The sequence below is a fragment of the Myotis daubentonii genome, chromosome 1, assembly GCF_963259705.1.
Source record: "Myotis daubentonii chromosome 1, mMyoDau2.1, whole genome shotgun sequence".
NCBI lineage: Eukaryota > Metazoa > Chordata > Mammalia > Chiroptera > Vespertilionidae > Myotis > Myotis daubentonii.
Window position 1 is genome coordinate 37,707,291 of NC_081840.1, and position 21,909 is coordinate 37,729,199.

The following is a 21,909-nucleotide window of genomic DNA, read 5'->3' on the forward strand; positions in this document are numbered from 1 at the left end:
GCTGGAATAGCCAATTACCCCACCCCGCATGATATTCCTTCACAGTCTTCTCTGTTTGTTTTAAAATATATTTTTATTGATTTCAGAGAGGGAGAGAGAGATTGAAACATCAATGATGAGAGAGAGTCATTGATTGGCTACCTCCTGCACGCTCCCTATTGGGGATCCAGCTCACAACCTGGGCATGTGCCCTTGACTGGAATTGAACCCAGGACCCTTCAGTCCACAGGCTGATGCTCTATCCACTGAGCCAAACCAGCTAGGGCTGCTTGTTTGTTTTTTGTTAATCCTCACCTGAGGGTATTTTTTCCATTGAATTTTAGAGAGAGTGGAAGGGAAGGGGAGAGACAGAGAGAGAGAAACATCAACATGAGAGAGACAACAATTGTTTGTCTCCCGTATGTGCCCTGACTAAGGCTGGGGATGAAGCCTGCAACCGAGGTACATGCCCTTGACCAGAATCGAACCCAGGACCCTTCAGTCCACAAGCCGACGCTCTACCCACTGAGCCAAACCAGCCAGGGCATCTTTATAGTCTTAACAGATCATTTTTAAGTCACACACTTCTCTTTTCCAGGCTCCCCCCCCCCAAGGGTTCCCTGGAGTTCCAACCCCACAGAGATACTCATGGCTTCCTCTAATCTTTCCTATGCTTCCCATCTCCAGAAGATGTGAAGTCCAGTACAGGTCTCACCTGGTATCACAACACACAGGCAGTTTTTGTCAGGAAACTTAAACCTACAATTCAGTCCTCACTTCAGGTAAATGATTAGGATTCACAGGGTGGTGGATCGGATCTTCTTAACTGTGCAGCAATGATGAGCCGAAGGTTTTAGTTTAACACTTGTTAACTACGCACACTGCAAATTCCCAAACAGGAGGTTCTTTCTGAAATGAGGTCTCTAATACAAACTTCTTACAACTCTTCATAGAATTCCTCTTAAAAAAGGAAAAGATGGCAGCCCCAGCGACATCTCCTTTACTTAGAAAAATTAAGTTGTCAACTGACAACTGAACTCATTCTCAAGATGAAGCACCGGGGACATATTTCTGTTTAGCCTTGACTTTGGGTTAGAGTGAATGAAATCACTCTGAAAAGTTTGTGCTGGCCTCTGGCATTGCCCTCTGCATCAATTATTTCTTGTTTTGTTTTTCCTGAAGTCAAACAACTTTGATTACTTAGATTTTTTTTCTCAACTATGACCCAAAGACAAAAAATGCTCTTAGAAGCAGTTCTCATCAATTCCTGGGATCTCAAGGAGCAACCGAGATGAAAAAGCAGAGGGAGAAGCGTTAGGAAGTTGAAACGAGTGCCTTTCATTCTCAGAGAATGTGCAGTGACTTTGGGTTTTGCCTTGCATCTCAATATTGGTATCCAGCCAGGCCAGCAGAGGTTAACTGAGGGAACTGGATGCGAACCGGGAGTCCAGCAATCTGCTGGGAGGTATGTGTTCAGACCAGCTATGCCCCAAATGGCACAATCTCCTCTTCCTGCAGGGGAAATACTATTAGCCTGTTCAGACCATTAATTCTTTTAAGTCACTGCTCAAAGGAAACCGAGGTCAATTTAAAACATGCAAATAGCATTTTAAACAAGGGAAACAAAGACATCAGTCAGATCTATTTACTCGAGCACAGCGTGGAAGGAAACATGCTTAGTTTCGGGGGTTCTGCTGACTGGCCTGGCCTTTGGCAACCGCACTTGGGGAAAGATGCCTTAGAAGGAAGGAGGAGCTTTGTCCTCTGTGGTACGCAGAAGGGAAATGAAATCTGAGACCTGAGGGAATCCCATCTCAATAACTGTCCTGCGTTATTGAAGGTGGTTAGAGGGAAAAAATATTGTGCAGCTTACTCCAATCTCAGCTAAGACCAGTCAGAACATGCTTTTGTACAAGCGTTGAGGCGTGACCGGGTGCTTCTGCTCAGTAATTACTAGAACTCAGTTGATTTGTAACCAGACCGGACAACAGACAACCAACCGTTCTATCATTCCCCAAACACACCCTGGTTGGACAGAGGGAAGGAGGAAAGGAAAGCATAAGCAGGACACAGGCTCTTTTGAGACCTTGGTCAAATGCTCCACTTCTAGGAGATGCCACCGATTCCTCCCTAGCACCCTTGAACTTAGTGAGCGTACCTAGGTTGTACCTTTTTCATGATACTCTATCTTACCCTCATTTGCCCTGTGGCTATCTGCTTGTCTTCCATTTCCTACTGGACCCTGGAGGGAAGACCCTAGCCTTACTCGCCATGCAACCCTGGCCAGAACCTGGCAATTCCTCAAAGAAGACAGCTACCGGGAAGGCATAGGAATGGGTCCAAACAAGATCTGTCTTGGACTTGAACTTCGAGTTCCACCCAGGGCACCTCCTCAGGGGACGGTCCCTGGAGCACGTACCTGAGCCTCCAGTTGGCACTCGGTGAGGGCCATCATCTCCTCGTAGGTCATCTGGGAGAACAGCGCAGCGTACTTGTGAAGGCGGAGGCTTTTTAACCAGGCGGGAACATCTGCGGTGCAAGATGCGCAGGAGGCGGGGAGAGACATTGGGAGGGCACGAGAAGAGATGACAAAAGGTGTGGGGATAGAGAAAGAAGAGGGTGATGGTCAGAGGGGAAAAAAAAAACACACAAAACTTTGTTACTAGTTTAATTTTGGCAGCAAATTATGGGCTTAGTAGTCTAGGTCTAGCCCTGACCTTCTCGGTCTAGCCCTGCTGACTCACCACTTTAGATCAGGGGATTGCTAACTTGGGGTCCATGGGCTTCAGGGCATATAGGAGCTCCCTAAAAGTATATCCCAATTTGTGAATATGTGGGTAGTTTTTCTGGCAGAGAAACATCCATAGTTTCTGTAAGGTTTCCAAAAAGGGTTCATGACCCCAAAACTGGCCACTGCTGTAGCCGGACTACTTCATTACTGATTTGGAAAGAACTGACTTAAAATCTTAAAACTCCGTTTGATGAGTCTTCGTCCTCAAGAAAATTTCTTTCGAAGTTCAGTGCAGATGTCCACATTCTGTTTCTTCCGCTTCTCCAATGAGAGAAAAACCAGGCAGCTAAGACACCCCATCACCACCACGGATGGAGTTGTTTTCATTCTTAGCCTGATCACTCTCCTTCCTTCCTATACTCCCGTGGGAAAAGCATTTCTCCAAGCTATGGGATGCATCTGGATGTCTCTGACATTTTCCTTGAATGTCAACCACTTATATATCAGGATTTGAAAGGTCCCAAGATTGGCCAGATCATAGGATAATGGAAATTCCAAAACACATCCAAATTAAGCTCCAACTTCGGGATTCTAGAATTAGGGAAATTAAATAGCAACTATTGAGAATCCACAGGAGAATTATTACCTTGCTACAACCAGAACAAATTGAGAAGTCTCTAGAATCATCTTCTCCCACCCCTAACTCAGACAGATGGCAAAATTAAGTCATTAATTCTAGATCACAGAGTATGGTGAAATGGGAAGAGGACCAGGTCTCCTGAACCCCAGCTTTTCCTACATTGTATCAACTTCCTGTAAAATGAGGACCAAACAGCCTATCCGTGAGAGGGCTGAGTAAACAGTGATTGCAAAGTACTCTGAAATGCTGAAGCCCTGGTAAAAGTTATTCATGCTTTCTACAAAGTACTAGCCATTCCTAACCATGTTGACCACAAGACACTGTCTATTGCTAAGTGCTTTATTCTGAGGCACTGACAGAGACCACAAAAACTCCAAAGTAAGTGGAAACCTGCCAATTTTCCAATGTTTAAAGCGGATAACTGGGGTTGATTAAAGAGGCCTGCCTGACCTACTCTGAAATCAGGCCCTGCCTCCTAGGTGAGCCAAACCTAGGCTTAGGGAATGAGGGTATAGGATGACCCCCTGAAACTCAAAGATATAGGAGGGGAGGGTAGTCTGGTGAGGTTACCTTTTGATTTGCAGTAACGGGAAGGCCAAAGATGGGGAATTTCTGGAGAAATAGAATTGGGTATCCAATGGCATTTTAAGAACAGATTCAGCCCTCTCAGGCAAAAAATCACTTGATTCTGTGCTTGGAGCCCTTCATTCTACTGTGACAAATGCAGCCCCCTTGGGATCATCATTAACCACAAACAGACAGGTCTTCCTCAGGCACATAGTACCAACCCCTTACATCCTCCTCAACTCAAACTGCGGCTGGATCAAGAATCCAGGACCTGCCAGCCCAGAGGTGCTTTTCCTCCTGTGACATCCTGGAGCTATTTTATCAGATTTTATTTTCACCGTGTTTTTGTTGCAGTTAAAACAATGCTCATAGTTCTGCAGAGTGAGCAGCAAATAGCTACAGCACCAGCTTTTAGGCCAATGACGTGTCACCACTTTGTTACCAGGGTTCATGTTTGCTACTTACATCATTGAAAAGCCCCAAGTTGCTACTTAGAAAACTCAATGATCATGACTTAAAGGAGTCTGGGTAACCCTATGCCACATTTGGGCACAATTCATCACAAAAGAATATGGAGCAACTTCCTGGGCCAAATTTTCACTGGTTGCCCTATAGCTTAATCCTGCAAAATCCACTTATGATTAAACAAACAGAATCCTGAGCCACTAAATCATGTTGAAAACTGGGTGCTTTATGATTATTATTTTTTTAAACTGGGTGCCTTATAAGCCAAGGTGACAATATAGTGTTTTGAGTCGGGGAGAGTGCGGTACAAGTCTTGGCAAGTCTCAGTTTAGTCAGAGCTAGTTCCTTTCCATAAAAGTATTTGACAGCCAGAATCCCCTTGGTTAGAGGAAAGAAAGAGCCTGCCTCACTCATATTGTCAAAATGCAGGTCACTGGGAGCTCTTTTTCTAGAAAAGGTTCCTACACAACTTCGGAGCATGGAGAAGTAGGCCTTCCTGAAGCCTTATTTCTGGATATGTTTGTGGGAAGTGTAAGCTCTTCTTGGCTCTAGTCTCTGGAGCAGGTACATGTGGCTCTGATTGTGCAGCAAGCACCTCAGTGCCTCGCTCAGTGTTGGGCGCTTAAACAGCTCTCCCTTCCTGCAATGTGACCTGATGAACAAAGAAGAGGAAATCACAGTTCTCAAGAACATAGCCTACTAACCTTCATTTGCTGGCTGGCGGCGAGGCACTTTCCTTTGCCAAGGATTAAAACAAAACACCATTAAAGGGGAAACAAACCAGAGAACTGAGTGCCCTCCCTATTTGACTCCTCCCAAGCCAGGAATTCATTCCACTACTTGGATGCTAGATTCTGTAAGATGATGGTCAGAAATGAATTCTAACTAAAAGCTCAGGTCCTTTCTCATGGTCCAGATGCTACATGGTTGGATGCAAAGCTAAGAACCACCTAGCATAACCTCACCTTCCTTTTTCATTCTGCAAAGCTGGGGCTATGGCTGGTAGACACAGAGAAGTAGGGAGAAGCAGGGCTATTTCCTGGAGGAGCTGAAGTGTGATTGAAGGCGTGCATGCCTCCTGGGCTCCCATTTCTGGCTGGCACGGCGCCGTTTAAGCTTCATCTGGGCTGCTTCTGATGGACACCCCAGTGGAGGTCCCAGACTAGAAAGTCACTCTCTTATGCAGTGTGAGAGAGAAAGATGTTTTGCTATGTGCTGGGATGACTTCCTTGCCAGGTGTGGGCATCCTGATATTTGCTCACTCTACATTTATTGAATGCCTGCTATAGAGGCCAAGCTCTGTGAAGAAAACATGTCCTTGCCAACAAGAAACTTTTAATCTGGAGAGACAAAATTATAATAGCTGCAGAACAAATGCTAAGTCTACTCAAAGTTCTAGGGGGCACGGAACTTGGCTTGGGGAGTGAGGGATAGCTTCACAGCAGCAATAAAACTGGAATCACTGGGCAGACCATATTGAGGAAGCCATCACAGGAAGTCAGAACAGTATATAAATAAAGCACATGTCTAAGAGAGCCTTTGGGGTCAAGCAAATGCTTGGGTGAATGATAGAGAATGGCTAGACACAAGGCAGGGCAAATAGCCAGGGGTCAGATGACAGAGATCTGTAATTCTGAAACAGAGAAGGTAGACTTCGTCTTGCGGGTGATGAGAAGCTGCTGAAATGGAGCAGTAGAGCTTAGTCAGATGAGTATGTTAGAAAGATGATGACTGTCAGTGGAGAGGCTGGACTGGAGGATTGTGAGAATGGAGTCCAGGAGATGAGTCCCAGCCCTTGGAGATAGCTTGGGAGGACAGTGGCAGAGAAGGAAAGGAAGTGAACTGGTAGTCCGTGAAGATAAGGGAAGAACAGGGAGTCAGAGAGAGAAAGGAGCCTAATCAGAATGGTTCCTTTGATTCAGGTTTGGGGAGATAGAAAACACAGAGAAGACAGAAAATTCAGGGGAACAGCAGGTTTGGGGTGAGAAGAGAGAGATGGTGAACTCCACTTTAGATCAGCTGAGTGTCATTGCATTTGGTTCAGCAGGTGGAGACGTCAACTGCTCAAGATCTCTGAAGAGAGGTCAGAGTCAGACAACCATTTTCCTTGTCAGTAGCACATGGCGGTTATTTTATTTTTTTTAAATATATTTTATTGATTTTTTACAGAGAGGAAGGGAGAGGGACAGAGAGTTAGAAACATCGATGAGAGAGAAACATCGATCAGCTGCCTCCTGCACACTCCCCACTGGGTATGTGCCCTCAACCAAGGCACATGCCCTTGACTGGAATCGAACCTGGGACCCTTGAGTCCGCAGGCCGATGCTCTATCCACTGAGCCAAACTGGTCAGGGCTACATGGCGGTTATTTTAACTGTGAAAATGGGTGAGGTTACTTAGGGAAAGAGCATGAAGTGAGAATAGGAGGGTGGTGGTGGGAGCCCTGAGAGTGCCAGACTTTTAGGGGAAGATGTGGGAAGAGAAGTCCATGAAAAAAACTGAGAAGATAAGACCAAAGGGTAGGAGGTTTCTGGGAGAAAGCAGCCCCATCCATGTGCAGACTCTGGGCCCCTGTACCACAATGTCCATCCTCTGTCAAGCTCCTGCTAGATCTTTCTGCAGTCTATCTTCTCATGGCTATTTCTGATAATAATGCTACACCCATCTTTTATATGCTCTGCATTTACCTGCTAATCTTTACCAATGGGATGAAGTTTCCAATTACGCTGACTTCTATTTCCCTTTTAGAGTTTGGATGACTCAGCCACAGAGAGGCTCTGTGGTGTGTAAAACAGCTCACCCAGAAGCTGGGTTCCAGTTAGAACTCAGGCTGCTTTTCTCAAATGCCTGCTGTGGGAATGGCTGCAAATACCAGTCAGGTCAACCGGTCATGTTGCCCCACCAACAAGGAGGCCCCACAAGAGAGAATGATGGCATCAATATTGCTGAAAGGCCCAATATGGGAAGCAATGAGAAGGGCAGGGAGTAAGGCATCCCTGGAAGAGAGGAACATGAATAGCCTTGCTTTCCAGATGTGGTGGTCCTGGTACCTGAAGATGGAAGAGAAATTCCCATTAGCGAGCCAGGCTAATCTCAGACAACTCTCTTCCAAGATATGATAGCATCCTTGGTCTTTGAGGGAGAGAAGAGGAAAGCCGCCAACTGAGGGGTAAGAAGGGCCTAACTCTTCAGTGTTGAGAACATTCCTTTCTAAAGTCTGGCAACACCATCAGGATTACGGAAGACTGTATTTTTGGCCAGAGCAGAACGAGGAGCCCAATTCTGTCCCAGCTTCTGAGCAAAGGGAAGAAGGCGCCTTGATTTCTGGTCCCTGTGGAGCTGTAAGCATGCTCCTTGACCCTGGAACGTGTCCATAGTGGCCTCTGGGAGGGGCTCCATGCTCACGGGGAGCACATGTAGGACTTGGAAGGCACAGAGATGGCCTACTTTGGGGTAAAATACTCACTTACAAGGGTTCGATACAAACAGGAGGGACCAAATTTCTCCTTGCAGCTTCCATGAGCTATGATGTTCATAGGTTCTATACAGAGCCTACTTTGCATCATTAAATAGCAGTTGGGTTCCGTGTCAAAAGCTGCCCTCTGCGTGCCTGCATAGTCCTTACAGCACATCACATACTTGATCAGGAATGCTGCCTATAAGTTTCAGGACCTTAGAATGTGGGAGAGTCTTGGGGATTTGCTTTTCAAAGGCACCAGGCCTCTCAGCCTGTCTGAAAGAGGTAGCATAAATCTGGCCCATTAAGACCTAGCTGTGCAGGTCGTATTTTGGCATTTGAGAATAGAGAAAGTAAAGCAAATTTACTAAATCCTGGCCTCTAAGTCACATGAATTCAAGTGCCTAGAAAGTCAACATTCAGAAAATAGTGACTCGTTTCCATGACAGCCATGCTGAAAAGCGTCCCAGCCCAACGGGTGGAGCTCTAACACGCCCTCTCCGCACTCCCCTTTATGACCCTCAGACGTGCTGTGTTCCCAGCCTTCTCACAAAGGCTCCTGACGGTTTCCTTTTTCTTAATAATTCTCAATAATTTTTTCTAATCTCATTCTGGGGAAGGCAGAGGTTCAAAGGAAAACAACTCAAAACCACGAACCAGCTATTTCAGAACAGGCAATATATTTCCTTTGCGATGGAGAAAAATATGTTTACATAATTTTCATCTAAAAAAAAAACTCCTTAGAAAAGGCAAACCGAGCATATTTCCATAGTCACTGGTTGGCTCCGCTCCTCTTAATTGCTGTTTCTATCTAGGTTACTGGAGCCACAGCTCCTTTTTGACCTTTATCATGTCTGATTCCAAACTACCTGACAGTTTCAGTGACCTCTATATTTTTGTCCTAACATAATACCTCACATCATAGGTGTACCCAGTGAATTTGTAATGGTGAGGCCGAAGCTCATCTCAAAAGAAACAGACCTCCCATCTCTACCCCTCTCACACTGACAACTGCAACAAGAAAGTCTCACTCTTAGGCCCAAAACTATGGGCTTCCCTAGCCAGAAATCTGGAATGAAGTCCCCCAATGAAGTTGAATACAGATAAGCATAATGTTTAAACTGTGCAGGTGAGGAGAGAAGCCAGGGGTCTTTATAAAAGGGAGGGCCAGTGAAGAGCATGGTCCACTGTGGTCCTGGCTGGCTCGCCTCCACTGGAATGTTCTACAGGTTCCCAGAGTCACCCTGACCCACACTATGCCCCCAAACTCTTTCTTCTCCTATATACTCCTTGCTATAGATGACACCATGGGCTGCGCAGATGCCCCAGGCAGAAATGTAGGCATCATCCTAGATTCCACCCACTCCATCAGTTGATATTCCATTAGTGTACATTCCTTTCACCAAGATCCTGTGAACTCACTCCTTTGCATTCTCCCTGCCAATTGCCTTGATCTATTTTCCTTTTCCTCCTCAATTACTGAAATTTCTTCCAGCTTTCAGTTGCCCTCCAAATCCAGAATCCCCCGTCCCCTTCTCACTTTCATTTATCCTCCACCCTGCTGCGAGGGTCCTATGTCTAGTATGAAAATCTAAGCAGGTCATTCTGCTGCTGAAATTCCTCCAACAGCTTCTACCAACTTCAGGATACAAGCCAAAATCCTTCATGAAGCCTGGCATCTGGCTCTTCCCCCTACAGACCCCTTTCCCATGTGTCCTTAACACTCAAGCTATCGGACCTATTTGGCCAAGCTGTCCCATGCTCTCCCATTTGCTGTTCCCTCTGCCCTTCCTTCACCTCTTATACTTGGCTGACCTCTAATCATACTTGGGGACTCAGCTCCAGGCCTCTCCTCCTCTAGGAACTGTCCTTGTCTTCCGTCCACTTGACTTAGGGCCCTTCTTGGTACCAACCCTGATCCAGAGCAAGTCTCCAAGACAAGATATTTTTCACAGCTGTGCACCTGCATCAGGCATGTTTGTTTCTCAGGTGATAGTGCGCCCCTTGAGGCAGGAACAATCTCTTCCGCCTCTGTCTCCCCAACAGCTAGTCCAAAGCCTCTCTCAGCAGGTGCTCAAAAAAGCCCACTGACTTGAATGAGGACAAAACAAACCTGTTAATCAATCTCTCTTCCCTTCTCTCTACTCCCATGTCACATGGTCACATCACCTGTCAACAGCCCTGGCCTTTGGATGAGTCTTCAGTTGCTGAGTCTCTACATTTCTGAGAACATGCCGCTAATACGAGGGCAAATGTGCTTATTCTACCACAAACGGGCTTCTCTTCCATATTTTCTCTTCTTTCTAGGAAAATATGGAAATGTCTTCTTTTCCCCTCTCGGCCACCTGAAGGCTTTGCATGAGAGAAGAGGTAAGAGAGAAGGTTCCACTCACGTGATGCTGAGGGAAAGGGGGATCTTATCATTGAGTACCGACTCAGAGTCAAGACTTGTTCCCCTGGGAGAAGCCACAGTGACGTTTTTGCAAAGAACAGGGGCAACTGAATTTAGAAACCACAGCCAGCATACTTAGTCCAAACATGTAAAAGCAGCAGCCTCCCCAGGGAATGTCAACGGGGGAAGCTTTCCTATTCCCATTCAGGATCTCACTTCTGCCCATTAATTTCTAGATGAGTAGATGCTCCCATTCTTCCCGTGGCCTGAGACATTCCTCTGAGATCCCTGCCCCAAGGGCCAGCCAATCCGTGCTTTGGAGCTGACTGAAACCTTCAGGATGGCTATTTACTATAAAAGGAAAAACAAATCAAAGCCGGCAGATGATGCTGATCCTCTGAGAGCAGGAGCTGGTCTACTTGGGAGAGAATTTAGTGAGAATCCCTGGCAGGGAGTGCTGATGCGGAGACAAAAAAAGGGTGAGATCGATGTTTATGAAAAAATAAAAAGAGCAAGAATGCGGGGCCGTGAGCTTTATTTCACACTTTTGACCCGAGAGGCACATCCCTCAGGGACAATTCATAGCCAAATCTGGCTGCTCTGTCTAGATGAAAAGGGAGAAACGGATGAACGCAGTGTTTCAGCAAGGTACGCACAAGCTGTTGGCAAGAACGATGAATTCACACTAAATCAAACTCAATTATGGTGACTTTTTATTCTTTCCCCAAGGTGTGGGGTGAGGGCTGACATGCGTCCCCTGGAGATTTGGAACTCCTCCAAATTCTACTATAGCTTCCTTGTTGTTCCCGTAACTGGGGCGTTTAAAAATTAGAAAAACAGCACTTAGCTGATGGCGTCCCGAGGTGGACCAGCGAGCAGAGGGAAGGGGCTGACCCTCCCGCCAAAGGGCCTGCTCACAAGAAAAAAGAGCTGTGAATCCGTGAGGAAGTGCTGGCTCTTTTTAAAAGCACTTCATCGGATTTCATATTTCATTTCTCAGAAAGTGGGAATTAAATTTGGAAATTTAAACCAGCCTCTGCTCTTGGACCTGGGAATCAAATGACACACTCCTGGGACAGCACTGTCCCAGGAGGCCATCCCAGCGGGGGCCACCCTGTGAGGACCTGTCCAGGCAGGGTTGGGGGAGGGGCACTCAGGTTTCACAAACACTGGCCCCCAACTCGGGAATGCTGCTGTTTTCGGGCATGGACCTTTCTACTGAGGATATACTTTCCCCACAAATAGAATCCTTCCTTAACTCCCATGTTCCGTCCTTCAAATATGTTTTGCCCTTTTGTTTGCTAAGGGCTTTATACTGTACATCCCAATCCAGCGCTTTAGGAGAAGAACAGTTCAATAGGTCAGCAGATGGTGGGCGCACACGGGAGAGAGTCACCCAGTCACCAGTAGCCCTCGGGCCGATAAAGAAAATCTTGGATGTCAGATCTTGTCTGTGTCATTTTTCTGATGGAAGAAGCTCCACGGAGACAATTCTCATCAACTCTAAAGGAAGGCACTGAAGAAGCGTAGACAGTATATGGGATAGACCTTGAACTCTGGAATATTTTGGCTTTTATTCTAATACAGGGATAGGACATTTATGTAAATTTTCTTTCATTTATTTCTCTTTAAAAACATGCTCTCTTTACTCATTTCTCAGCTCAAAAGGCCAGCACACCATGAGCAAGTACACCTTTGCCTACTTTGAGAGCATGTCTGAGGTGTGCGAAAGGCTTCCAAAAGAAGAAAAAAGGAAAGAAAAAGAAGGGGAGTAAAAGGACGAAAGGAAGAAAAGCAAACAAACCTCTCATACAGAGCTGTGGGACCAGCATTCCTCTCTGGGAGAGTCTGTATCCTGGGGGGCGGCCTTCTCACAGACCTTCCTCACCCTTCCATACAAAGGCAAGGCCTCCTTCCCAGTCACCAGCTAGAACCACACAGGCGACTGCTGGGAAACATGCCCTCCGGACACTCCACTTCGCCTGGAAAAGTCTGGTCCAAAGCGGCTGCCTCTGCCCGCCTTGGCCCCTCAGGCACTTCGCTGCCCCAGGGACAGCTGCCCTGCTGGCTAACCCAAGGCACGGCTGAGCCTCACCTGCGACCCCTCCCCTGGGCCTCAGCTGCGTGAGCACAAAACCACGAAGCATAAGATCAGAAATGGGTTTTGCTACGTCTCCAAAATGATGGCACATTTCCCTGAGAACTGTGTGTGTGTGTGAGAGAGAGAGGACACATATCCCCTTCATGCCCAAATGAGCCATTGTAAACGCTTTTACAATGAGCCTGTAAACACGTTTAAAGACCCAATGATATCCTTACAGGAAAACATCAGGACACGCCCCGCATGCTCTGGACACTCAGCACAGGGCCCACTGAGGATGGGGTGGGCAGTGCTTCCCACCGGCTTCATTCCATTTCCAGTCCGGTCCTTTCTTACAACTGGCACCTTTCTGGGTAGTTGTGGGTAGCTCTCTGTGCCAGGCTTCCGTGGCAGGGAGGGGACCCTGTACAGAGCCTCCTATGTCAACACTGACCCTTTTCAAGGGAAAGATGAGAAACAGCAAAACCTCAGGACTACTAAAGCCAGCAAAGGGGGTGTTCTCAGAGCCTCCCCTCAGCCTCCCAGTCCCAGACACATGACTAGTTACTGTTTCTTCCTCCTCAATTATTTTGAGTGTCTCTCTGATGAGCATCTTTCCCTAAGGACTTGCCCGCCCTTGAATAGCTGGTGTCTAGAAATACAGGACTCACGAATCCTCTTTGAACCTATTGTGGGTAATTTGGAGATCTTTATCTCCTGATGAGTCTTTTTAGAAGAGGGTAGATTTAGAGGGCAATGTAGGAACATTTATTTATGCTGCACAAAAGGTCTTTATCATCTGTATGCAAACCTGTTATCAGGCTTAAAAAACACTGTCAGATTCCCAGTGATATTTTCATATCCCTTCAACAGAAGCAGAGAAAAGGGTTGAAAGGTTTCTTTGGATATCAAAGGGAAAGGGAGAGGGAAAGGAAGCACTGCTACAGTTCTGCATTGAGAGAGGTTGGCAAAAAAAAAAAAAGACCCTATGGTTTATTTTGCTAAATTGTTGACGGTTCCCTGGCCATAGCAACACACGGCCAAGAAGGCAGAAGGCTGGAGCGACTCAGCATCTCTACATATAGGGCAGGCTGAGCAATGTACGCGCAAGCAGTAGGTCCTACCAGCGTTGGCTGTGACTCATTTGATTGTCTGCAAGCCACTGCTTTAAGAAATTTAATTCATTCAAAAGGGCGCTGACCTCTCTTGCTCTGGTCTTGTTTCCAGGTTTTGGCAAGAAGCCCTGGAAGGGGAATCTGAGCCCTTTCCTCCATGGTCAACCCGGGACAGGAGCTCTGCCCTGGAGGAGCCCAACACACGGGCCTGGGGGCTCCTTCTCTCTGGATGACTCCCTCTCCTTCTACCCTCTGACTCCAGATAGAGAGGGGCTCTGTTCCCAGTGGTTTCTCATTCCGTCACTCACCTTTCATACCACTACCTTCTTCTTGGAATGTGTTACGAGCAGTGGTCTGATCTTCTAAGTGTTCACTCCCACCACTTCCTGAAGAGGCTACACTGCTTTGTGGAGACAGGGGGGCATGATCGGATGGGAGGCACTGGGGTCCTCTAGCTCGCAAGTCCTCATGAGACATCCATCCATGTCCTAGAGGCTGGTTTGGCACATTCATGGGTGGGGTAAGGGACACAGATCGTTTCAAAGGGCTGTGGTGTGCCTGGCCTGAGAGAACTGGAAAATAAAAATAAAATGAAATAGGTTATTGCCCCCCCCCTTGAGTCTGGGCCACAGAAGAACCCACAATACCCCTGAGAGAAGCTGCTAGCTGTCTCACAACTCCATCAGCGGTCACAGAGGCTGCAGGCCTGGCTGGGTCCTTCCCTTGGGGGTGGGTGGATATAAGGGTCCTGCCTGGACCTCTTGGGGGGTGTTGGGTCTCTTCAGGGAGGCTGCACCTACAGTGCCCACATCTGTGACCTTAGCCTTTATGGGCTGGGATCTGGTTTTGGTTCTGACTCTAGAAATCAGGATTCTTAGCAGTCGGGCCATTAATTAGGACAGACTTGACAGCTTGGCAAAGCGGCCATCTGCCAAGAGTGGCAAAAACATGTGCTGGGCAATTTTTTAAACACACAAAACCGGCATTACACTTGTCGTGAGGATGGACTTCCTGGCCAGCAGGGGCCTCTGCTGGGCTGAACCAGAAGAAGGTGGACTAGTCCTGAACCAGGAATCAGGGGACTATTCCCTCTCAAAGGGGTGCAGGTTTAGCGAGGGCCCCCGATGCTAACGCGGATCTCAGGGAGCGGACCGGCAGCTATGTGTGAAAGGGCCGATTCTTTCCCGCGGCTCCACAGGGTGATGCCAAACTTTATATTGAAAACACTTCCAGGTAACAAGGCTTTCATTCAGAAGCCAGCGGGGTGCCCTCGGGAAGCCGGGCATGGTTTCCACCGGCATGTCCAGCCCTTCCGCACCATGGGCAACATCTGCGCGGCCCCCGTTTTTAATTTCTTTTCCAGAAAACTAGGAAAAAGCAACACGTCTCACATAACTAGCCAAATTACATTGAGGTCATTCAAGGGAGGGATTTGACCAAAATCAACGCCGGGGGAGCCGACGTTACCCTCGGCTGGTTTTTCTGGGCGTGGAAAGCGCCAGCTTCACAAAAGGAGTCTATTCATAACACTCGCTCCGCGCCGCTTCCTGACAGGTCCAGTTTATTTGGACTCTGCAGGGCTAACATGGAACTGAGCCGCATGCGTTTTAAAACATTTTTCAGGGGAGCCATTCAGTCCCATCTCAGGCTCTAGCCCCTCCAGCGAGGTCTTGGCTGTCCCGAGGCCAGACCAGCACGTCTTTGATGGCGTCAATCTTTCTGTGTTTTTTGGGGGGAGCAGACCTGACATCCCCATGTAGGAAGTTCTGCTTTTTGTTAAATTGCATTTTGGGTGGGGCAGCACCCACCCGAAGACCTGACCAGCAGATTGCCTTGCTCCCACTTAAAAAGATAAACACCAGAGCCAAAAAGGCTGGGTGTTTTCAAAAAGTGTGTTTGGGACAGTAGTGGTGTGGGTTGGCTCTCGTGGTCAACTGGCATGAACCAGGCCCTGAGAGCAGCGGGCTCACACCGCTGTTGTCCATGTTTCCAATTGGCTTTGTGTGGCCAGAAGGGCAGCCTTGTGTGTGAAAGGGGCATAGGCAAAAGGGCTAGAAATTTCTTCAGCAACAACAAAAAAGGGAGGAACTGCTGAGTTTAGTATTTGTAATCTGAAAAATTTCTAATTTGAGTAGTCTATCAAAGGCAAGGGATTGTTATCTAACTTAAAAATATGCAAAGGGAATATTTAAAAAATTTCTTTTTTACCTTAACAGGCTGAAACAGCTTGTATTTCCACTAAATAGACTAGGGAAATCACTATTTAAAAGGCTCCCTGGAAAATGCATTGCTACCTGGTTGGATCAGAATTAGCAAGAGAAAAAGGGGGAAAAAAAAAACCCTCAGAAAAAGAAAATAAATAAATAAAAAGGAAGCAGCAGCAAAAATGAAGAGAGAAGCCAATAGGAAGAAAAGCCAGACATCCAGAAAATCCATTTCATGCCTGTCTAAGTATTTATATGAAACTGGGTAGACTCTGTTAGGGCTACTCAAGTGCTGGGATGTTTCAGCTTAGACATCTTTGCTTTCTGCTACCTTTGCAGTCATTTCAGACTATCTGGTGGAGGCTCTGAATGGTGCCAGCCAAGTATGCCCCAAGTGGACATGGTGCTCCTCTTCCCAGCCAGGATTGGAGTGAGCCTGAAACCATAGAAACGGACTTTGCCAAAGAGAGATATACAGCTGGTAGCTGGTGGAACCGCCTGGTTAACAGCAGTAACTGAATCCATAGCCATGGGTGATAACACTGCTAAGATCCTTCGATGCTAAGAACACCACCACCCATATGTAGCTGAATTTCATTCTTGGATGGAGCCCATTTGCTTCTTTCCATCTAAAGTTTCCTTAAAGGCCAGGTCACTTCCCGACTGATGGGCATCCTTGGGGAAGCTGTGAATATCCAGGGAACCCACTAGCTACCGAGAGTGGAACTAAATGTTTACCCAACTTAATGGGACTTACAGGGATTTATTCATTGAAATCTACACCTATTTCCTTGCACATTCCTGAGCGTGACTGAAGTCACAGGGGATATGGTATGAACTTGGCCTCTGCCTCTAATGAAACATCAGTTACACCTCAGGTGCCTGGGCCTTTTCCCAATGACTTTCTACTAAAGGCCCCTCCCTGTTTAAACCATAAAGACTCCCACAGCTGGCACCAAACTCAGAAACGTCTCTTTAGGATCACCCAGCCATAGCAACCAAGCAAACTGCCTCAATGACACTTCTGATCTTCAGAGAGGGCCATGGATTAGAGTGAGGCTGGACATACACCTCGATCAAGGCAAAGTCATGCTGGGCAAAGGCCCAATTTCTTTAAAGAGAACCAAGGCGATACAGGCTTGTCTACCTCTGGGAAGGAGACTGACGTAGGTGACAGGTGACCTGCCAATAGTGCCACTTTGGGGTGAAGACAGATCTCCAAGTACAAGTAATAGTGACCTCAAAGCCGATTTTTATTGTTTTGTGTGAGGGAGTACTTTGGCATAAAGTGGCAACGGGAATAGTAAATGCCATGGCAGGAAGACAGAGTGCAGGAAAACGGGCCACGTGACTGTGGCATTAAAGAGGTGGCCAGCAGCACAGGATCGATGGTTGGCCCATTGCTCCATTTATTATTATTTTTAACCAGAAGAACTCATCTGAAGTGGTGACCAATAGAGGGAGAATTGATAATCAGGCAAAAATAAACTCGTTTTCCTATGAGAAGGGAGGAGAGGTAGTGGAGAGACACCTGAGAAGCTTTGCAGCGCTGTGTTTGTGGCCCCAGGATGACTCCAGCTAGAGGCAGACCTTTTGAATGCTCTCGCTTGCTGACCACTGTGCAGCAGACAGCAGCTAATGCTTAATTCCCCTATAGGCTGCCCGAAAGTCATATTCCAATGATGCAGAATGAAGTACACCTTGGAGAAAAAAATCTCAGCATATACTAGTAAAGGGCAGGTTCCAGTAGGACTCAGGTCCTAAATTCATATTGCATTTGTGACTTCCTAAAGGTGAGAGCACAGGGCCAGTGTGTTTCAGGATGGATTCATCGTTTTGGAAATCAGACTAAAAATTACCCGGGGAGGCAAAATTGTGCCTCTTTTGCTCTGGGAAAACTGAAGCTAAACTTAATCTTATGTACAGTTTAGATTCAATACTGCTTATATTCTTAGAAGCCTCTACAAGAAAGTTCAGGAATGTACACACGTATGTATGCATGTACATGTATATATGTCAGCAGAATACTGTAATTTTGGGGGCACTCATACATTAAAAAATAAATAATAAGTCTAATTTAAATATGAAAAAGCAGCTAAAAATAATGTGTGATGCCAGCACAGAGGGTCTTAGAATCTGGCAATGAAGTCTGTCATACCATCAGGGCCATCCTTCGACCTCATCACACCTCCTGATTCCTCTTTCATCTCCAAGCATCTTTACTGTGACTCCTTCCAATGCCTTTTCAGGGGAAAATGCAATGCCTGGCTCTGGGTGCTGTTCCTTTAAGTATTTTCTTGATAGCCTGGACATCTATTTATTTCCCATTTCCTTTGACCATCTTTGATTTCTGTCTCCTTTTACAATTAGTGAAATAAGATTTAGGAAAAAGCTTTTCAGGATATTTAGTGCTCTTTTAAGAAAATGAGGTATAACTACTTTTTTTCTGCCTTCTAAGATGACAAATAACAGGGTTTGCAGAAAGAGAAAGGCTTGGGAAACTGGTCCAACTATCGCCTTGGTTCACTGTCAGGTTAAGTGTTATACTTCACTGTCAAAGAGGGAAGTGATCCCCATAAGCAAACAGTCCAGATTACTGAAGCTTGTTCTTACACCAAACTCTATCACAATAAACTTCAATGGAGATCTTTTAAAGACACATTACACATTTTTCTGTTCTCTTTAAATTTATACATTGAATGCAACTTATGCTTTAAAAATTATTGTTATGAGCACAGAGTCATAACTGTGGTTTAGAGCTGGAAGCACCCTGAAAGACAACATAATTCAGTAATTCCCAAGTTGTGAGCTATGGGACCAATGGGTTATCAAAGACCTGAGAGTCCCTATGTGCACCCAGCATTGTTAGCAGATAAAATACTGTGCTATCAATGTATGTTTTCACATGTATGTGAAGAGTTATAGAATTAATAAAAAATAAATTTAAATGTTGCTGAATTTATACCTTTTTTTGTAATTTTTTAAAATATATTTTTTTTGTTGATTTCAGAAAGGGAGAGGGAAAGAGAGAGAGAGACAGAAACATCAATGATGAGAGAGAATCATTGATCGGCTGCCTTCTGCATGCCCCACACTGCATGCCCTAATCACAGAATCGAACCGTGACCTCCTGTTTCATAGGTCAATGCTCAACTACTGAGCCATGCCCTACTCCCAATTGTTTTAGTTGTTAAAAATAGAGTCATGGACTCAATAAGCAAACCAAGATGACTGCTGCTCTCTGCTCTCTCTACTGAGTGAGGCTTCTATAGGCAATACTGATGCCCTCAGGACCTTGTGGGCTTCAAGTCCTCTGTGTGCTTTGCCTAGTTATTCTATCTCCTTAAACCAGCCGTGGGCAAACTACGGCCCGCGGGCCAGATCCGGCCCGTTTGAAATGAATAAAACTATTGAAAAAAAAAGACCGTACCCTTTTATGTAATGATGTTTACTTTGAATTTATAGTAGTTCACACAAACACTCCATCCATGCTTTTGTTCCGGCCCTCTGGTCCAGTTTAAGAACCCATGGTGGCCCTCGAGTCAGAAAGTTTGCCCACACCTGCCTTAAACCATTATTTCTTATTGCTAACAGTGCATTTTTCCATCTATTTCCATTTTGTTCTAGAGTCTATCTAGACTGCTGAAACTGACTTCAGAAAAAAAGGACATCAAATATCCCCAAACTCCTAATGTCACCCTCTTTCATCAAACCAAATAACCTGCCTTCTCAACCCCAGCTTGGGTTCTGCACCCTCATCAGGACCTTATGAGCTCAGCCGCACAGACATAATTTGCAATTTTAATCTTTCTTCTTCTTAAGCTAGTCTCCCCATTTCTAACCTGCAGAAAAACTTGTGCTTTGTAAATTTTTCAAATTTTAGATGCTCATGTGATAGAACTCAATCCAATTGCTATTACAACTCAACTTTTCAAAAAGAACTCATTCTAATTTAGGGATTTTAGAAAGTAGAATGAGGGGACTAAGCACTTGCATATGATTTTAAAATATTACCTGAGGATTTCTTTCTTGAATTAAAAGGTCCTGGCCAATTTTCTACTCTGGTGATGTATGTTGCATGTCCACATAGTAAGAAAAAACACAGGGGTCCAGCTGATGTGGTTCAGTGGCTGAGCATCGACCTATGAACCTGGAGGTAATGGTTCGATTTCCCATCAGGGCACATGCCTGGGTTGCAGGCTCGATCCCCAGTAACGGGTGTGCAGGAGGTAGCCAATCAGTGCTTCTATCTCTCTCTCCCTGTCCCTTCCTCTCTGAAATCAATAAAAAATATTTTTTAAAAAGAAAAAACACAGGGAATAGTCTACTTGTATGTTGCTAATGGTGTATTTTAACAATCTTTTCTAGATCTACTCCCTAAAGACATTCAGGAGTATCAGAACCTTTGGCGAATACACCAGTCTACGAGCTCACAACACATGATTCTTAAGTTTTGCTGCAGGATAGGGTTTGATAATTTTCAAGTTTAAAGGCAAAAGATGATCAACCCATTGGCAGCTGCAATATACAGTAGCTGCTATTGTTTCAAAGTTATTGGGGGAGCGTTTCTGCCCTTGGGTCTGGCCTGCTCATCAAGCATCTTTCAGGTGCCGTCCCAAGAATTTCTTCTAAGGGCACCGATTTCAGAGCATCGAAGGAACTGCTCCTAAAGGCTCTCCATGTTCAAAGATTAGAGTTCTGCTAACACCACTTGTATGAATGTTCCAGGCATTTGCTTAAAAACAAACAAAAACAACTGACGTTTTAGCAAGGCTCAGTGGTGAAACGACATTAGGCCCCGATTCCTCTTCTTTAGTTGGTTTTGTGGTACCACAACCAGTAATCTGGGGCCCTGCGGTGGGAATCTTTGGGGAAGAAAAGATTAATAGGAGTACAAGAATACATTTTTTTAAAAACAACAACAACAAACAAAACCAGAATATTTGATCAGTGACATCATGCAAAAACAAAACAAAACAAAAAAGACAAAGTAACACCAGTCGCATTTATGGCCAAGTATAGATTTGTGTAGGGAGTGGGGGGAGAAGAGTATTAATTACTAAGGTTAAAATTAACATGCTCTGCCCTTGTGGCTTCAGGAAACAGATTAAAAGCAAATCTGGAAGGTTATATGCCTCAATGCTGCATGCTTGCTCTTTGTTTCTTGTCCAAAGGTTTGAAAAACCAGTGCTCACAACATCTGGACACCAGAAGATGATTCCCCCACACAGCTTCAGACTCCACCTCATTCTGGGGGGAAGAACAGGGAACATGCTACCAAGCCAAGATGTGGTTGGTGGACAGGGAGTTCCCGACAAGCCGGAAGGAAGCCACGCTCCCTGGGAAGATGAAGTGTATGCTTGCCTGTGCAACAAAGCCAAACAAATGGACACCCTGGAAGAGGAGAAAGCTGCAAAGAACATCACAACAGGGTTGACAAATACACACAGCGAAATATCTTCCCCCACCCCTGAAACCTCATCTCCATATGGCATTGAAGCGAAAGCATTCTGGTGCAGGGAGAAGTACCTGAGAGACTTTCCCAGTAACCTGAGTCCTTGTCACCCGTGTCAGCTCTTATTACTCTAAGGACGGCTAGCCTTTGGGCAGAGCAAAGATGTATGTTTCTGCCTTCACATTATCACTTAAACATTTGGGCTTTTAGGAAGCAAATTAGAATGTTTCTGGCAGACTTTTATAGCTGCATTAATCTTTGGGACATTTCATTTGTCCTCTCTTGTCTGTTTCTATAATGGCAAAACTGGGTGTCATCCCATAGAAAACCTATTTTAGATAACTGCTCTATGACGTTACATTGTCATTATTTATGAAATAAGTTAGACCAGAAGGCAATCTATGTACATTTTGTAGAAAATAGCAGAATTTTACTCACAAATTTAACTTCAACTCAAGCAGTCAGTCCTAAAAGGAAACTCCTCTCATTCCATTCTATCAAAACCAATGACATCAACCATGGAAATAATTTAACACCACTGAAGCAGATGTTTAAGCCAATTCAAGGAACTGCGGGATCAGCCCAGCCATTTCTAAAGTTCCTGTGCACTGGGTTAACTTCTACTTTCCTGCATTATGTTTCTTTTCATGTGCATAGTTATATCTATATGCACTTAACCCCGAGGTTTGTCCACGGAATTTCTACTCACAGAGAGAGTGAACTAATGTCCAGAAATGAGCATCGATAAAGCTGCAGAATTTGAATTATTTTTTTTATGACACCAAGAAAATAATTGAGTTAAGCAAGTGGCCAGGAGTGGATTT

The 21,909-nt window shown here is 45.5% G+C and overlaps 1 protein-coding gene across 7 annotated transcripts in view; it reads right to left on the bottom strand.

Moving 5' to 3' along the window:
* Window positions 1-21,909, bottom strand: part of SAMD4A (sterile alpha motif domain containing 4A) — a 216,029-nt gene that overhangs the window by 37,734 nt on the left and 156,386 nt on the right. For 5 of the 7 annotated variants that reach the window (XM_059695406.1, XM_059695400.1, XM_059695416.1 and 2 more), the window contains 2 exons: window positions 13,735-13,998; window positions 2,399-2,508 (listed from right to left, as the gene is read on the bottom strand). In XM_059695406.1, coding sequence (XP_059551389.1) covers window positions 2,399-2,508; window positions 13,735-13,998 — 374 coding nt within the window. The remainder of the gene's footprint in view (window positions 1-2,398; window positions 2,509-13,734; window positions 13,999-21,909) is intronic. The other 2 variants (XM_059695424.1, XM_059695428.1) reach the window with 1 other exon arrangement.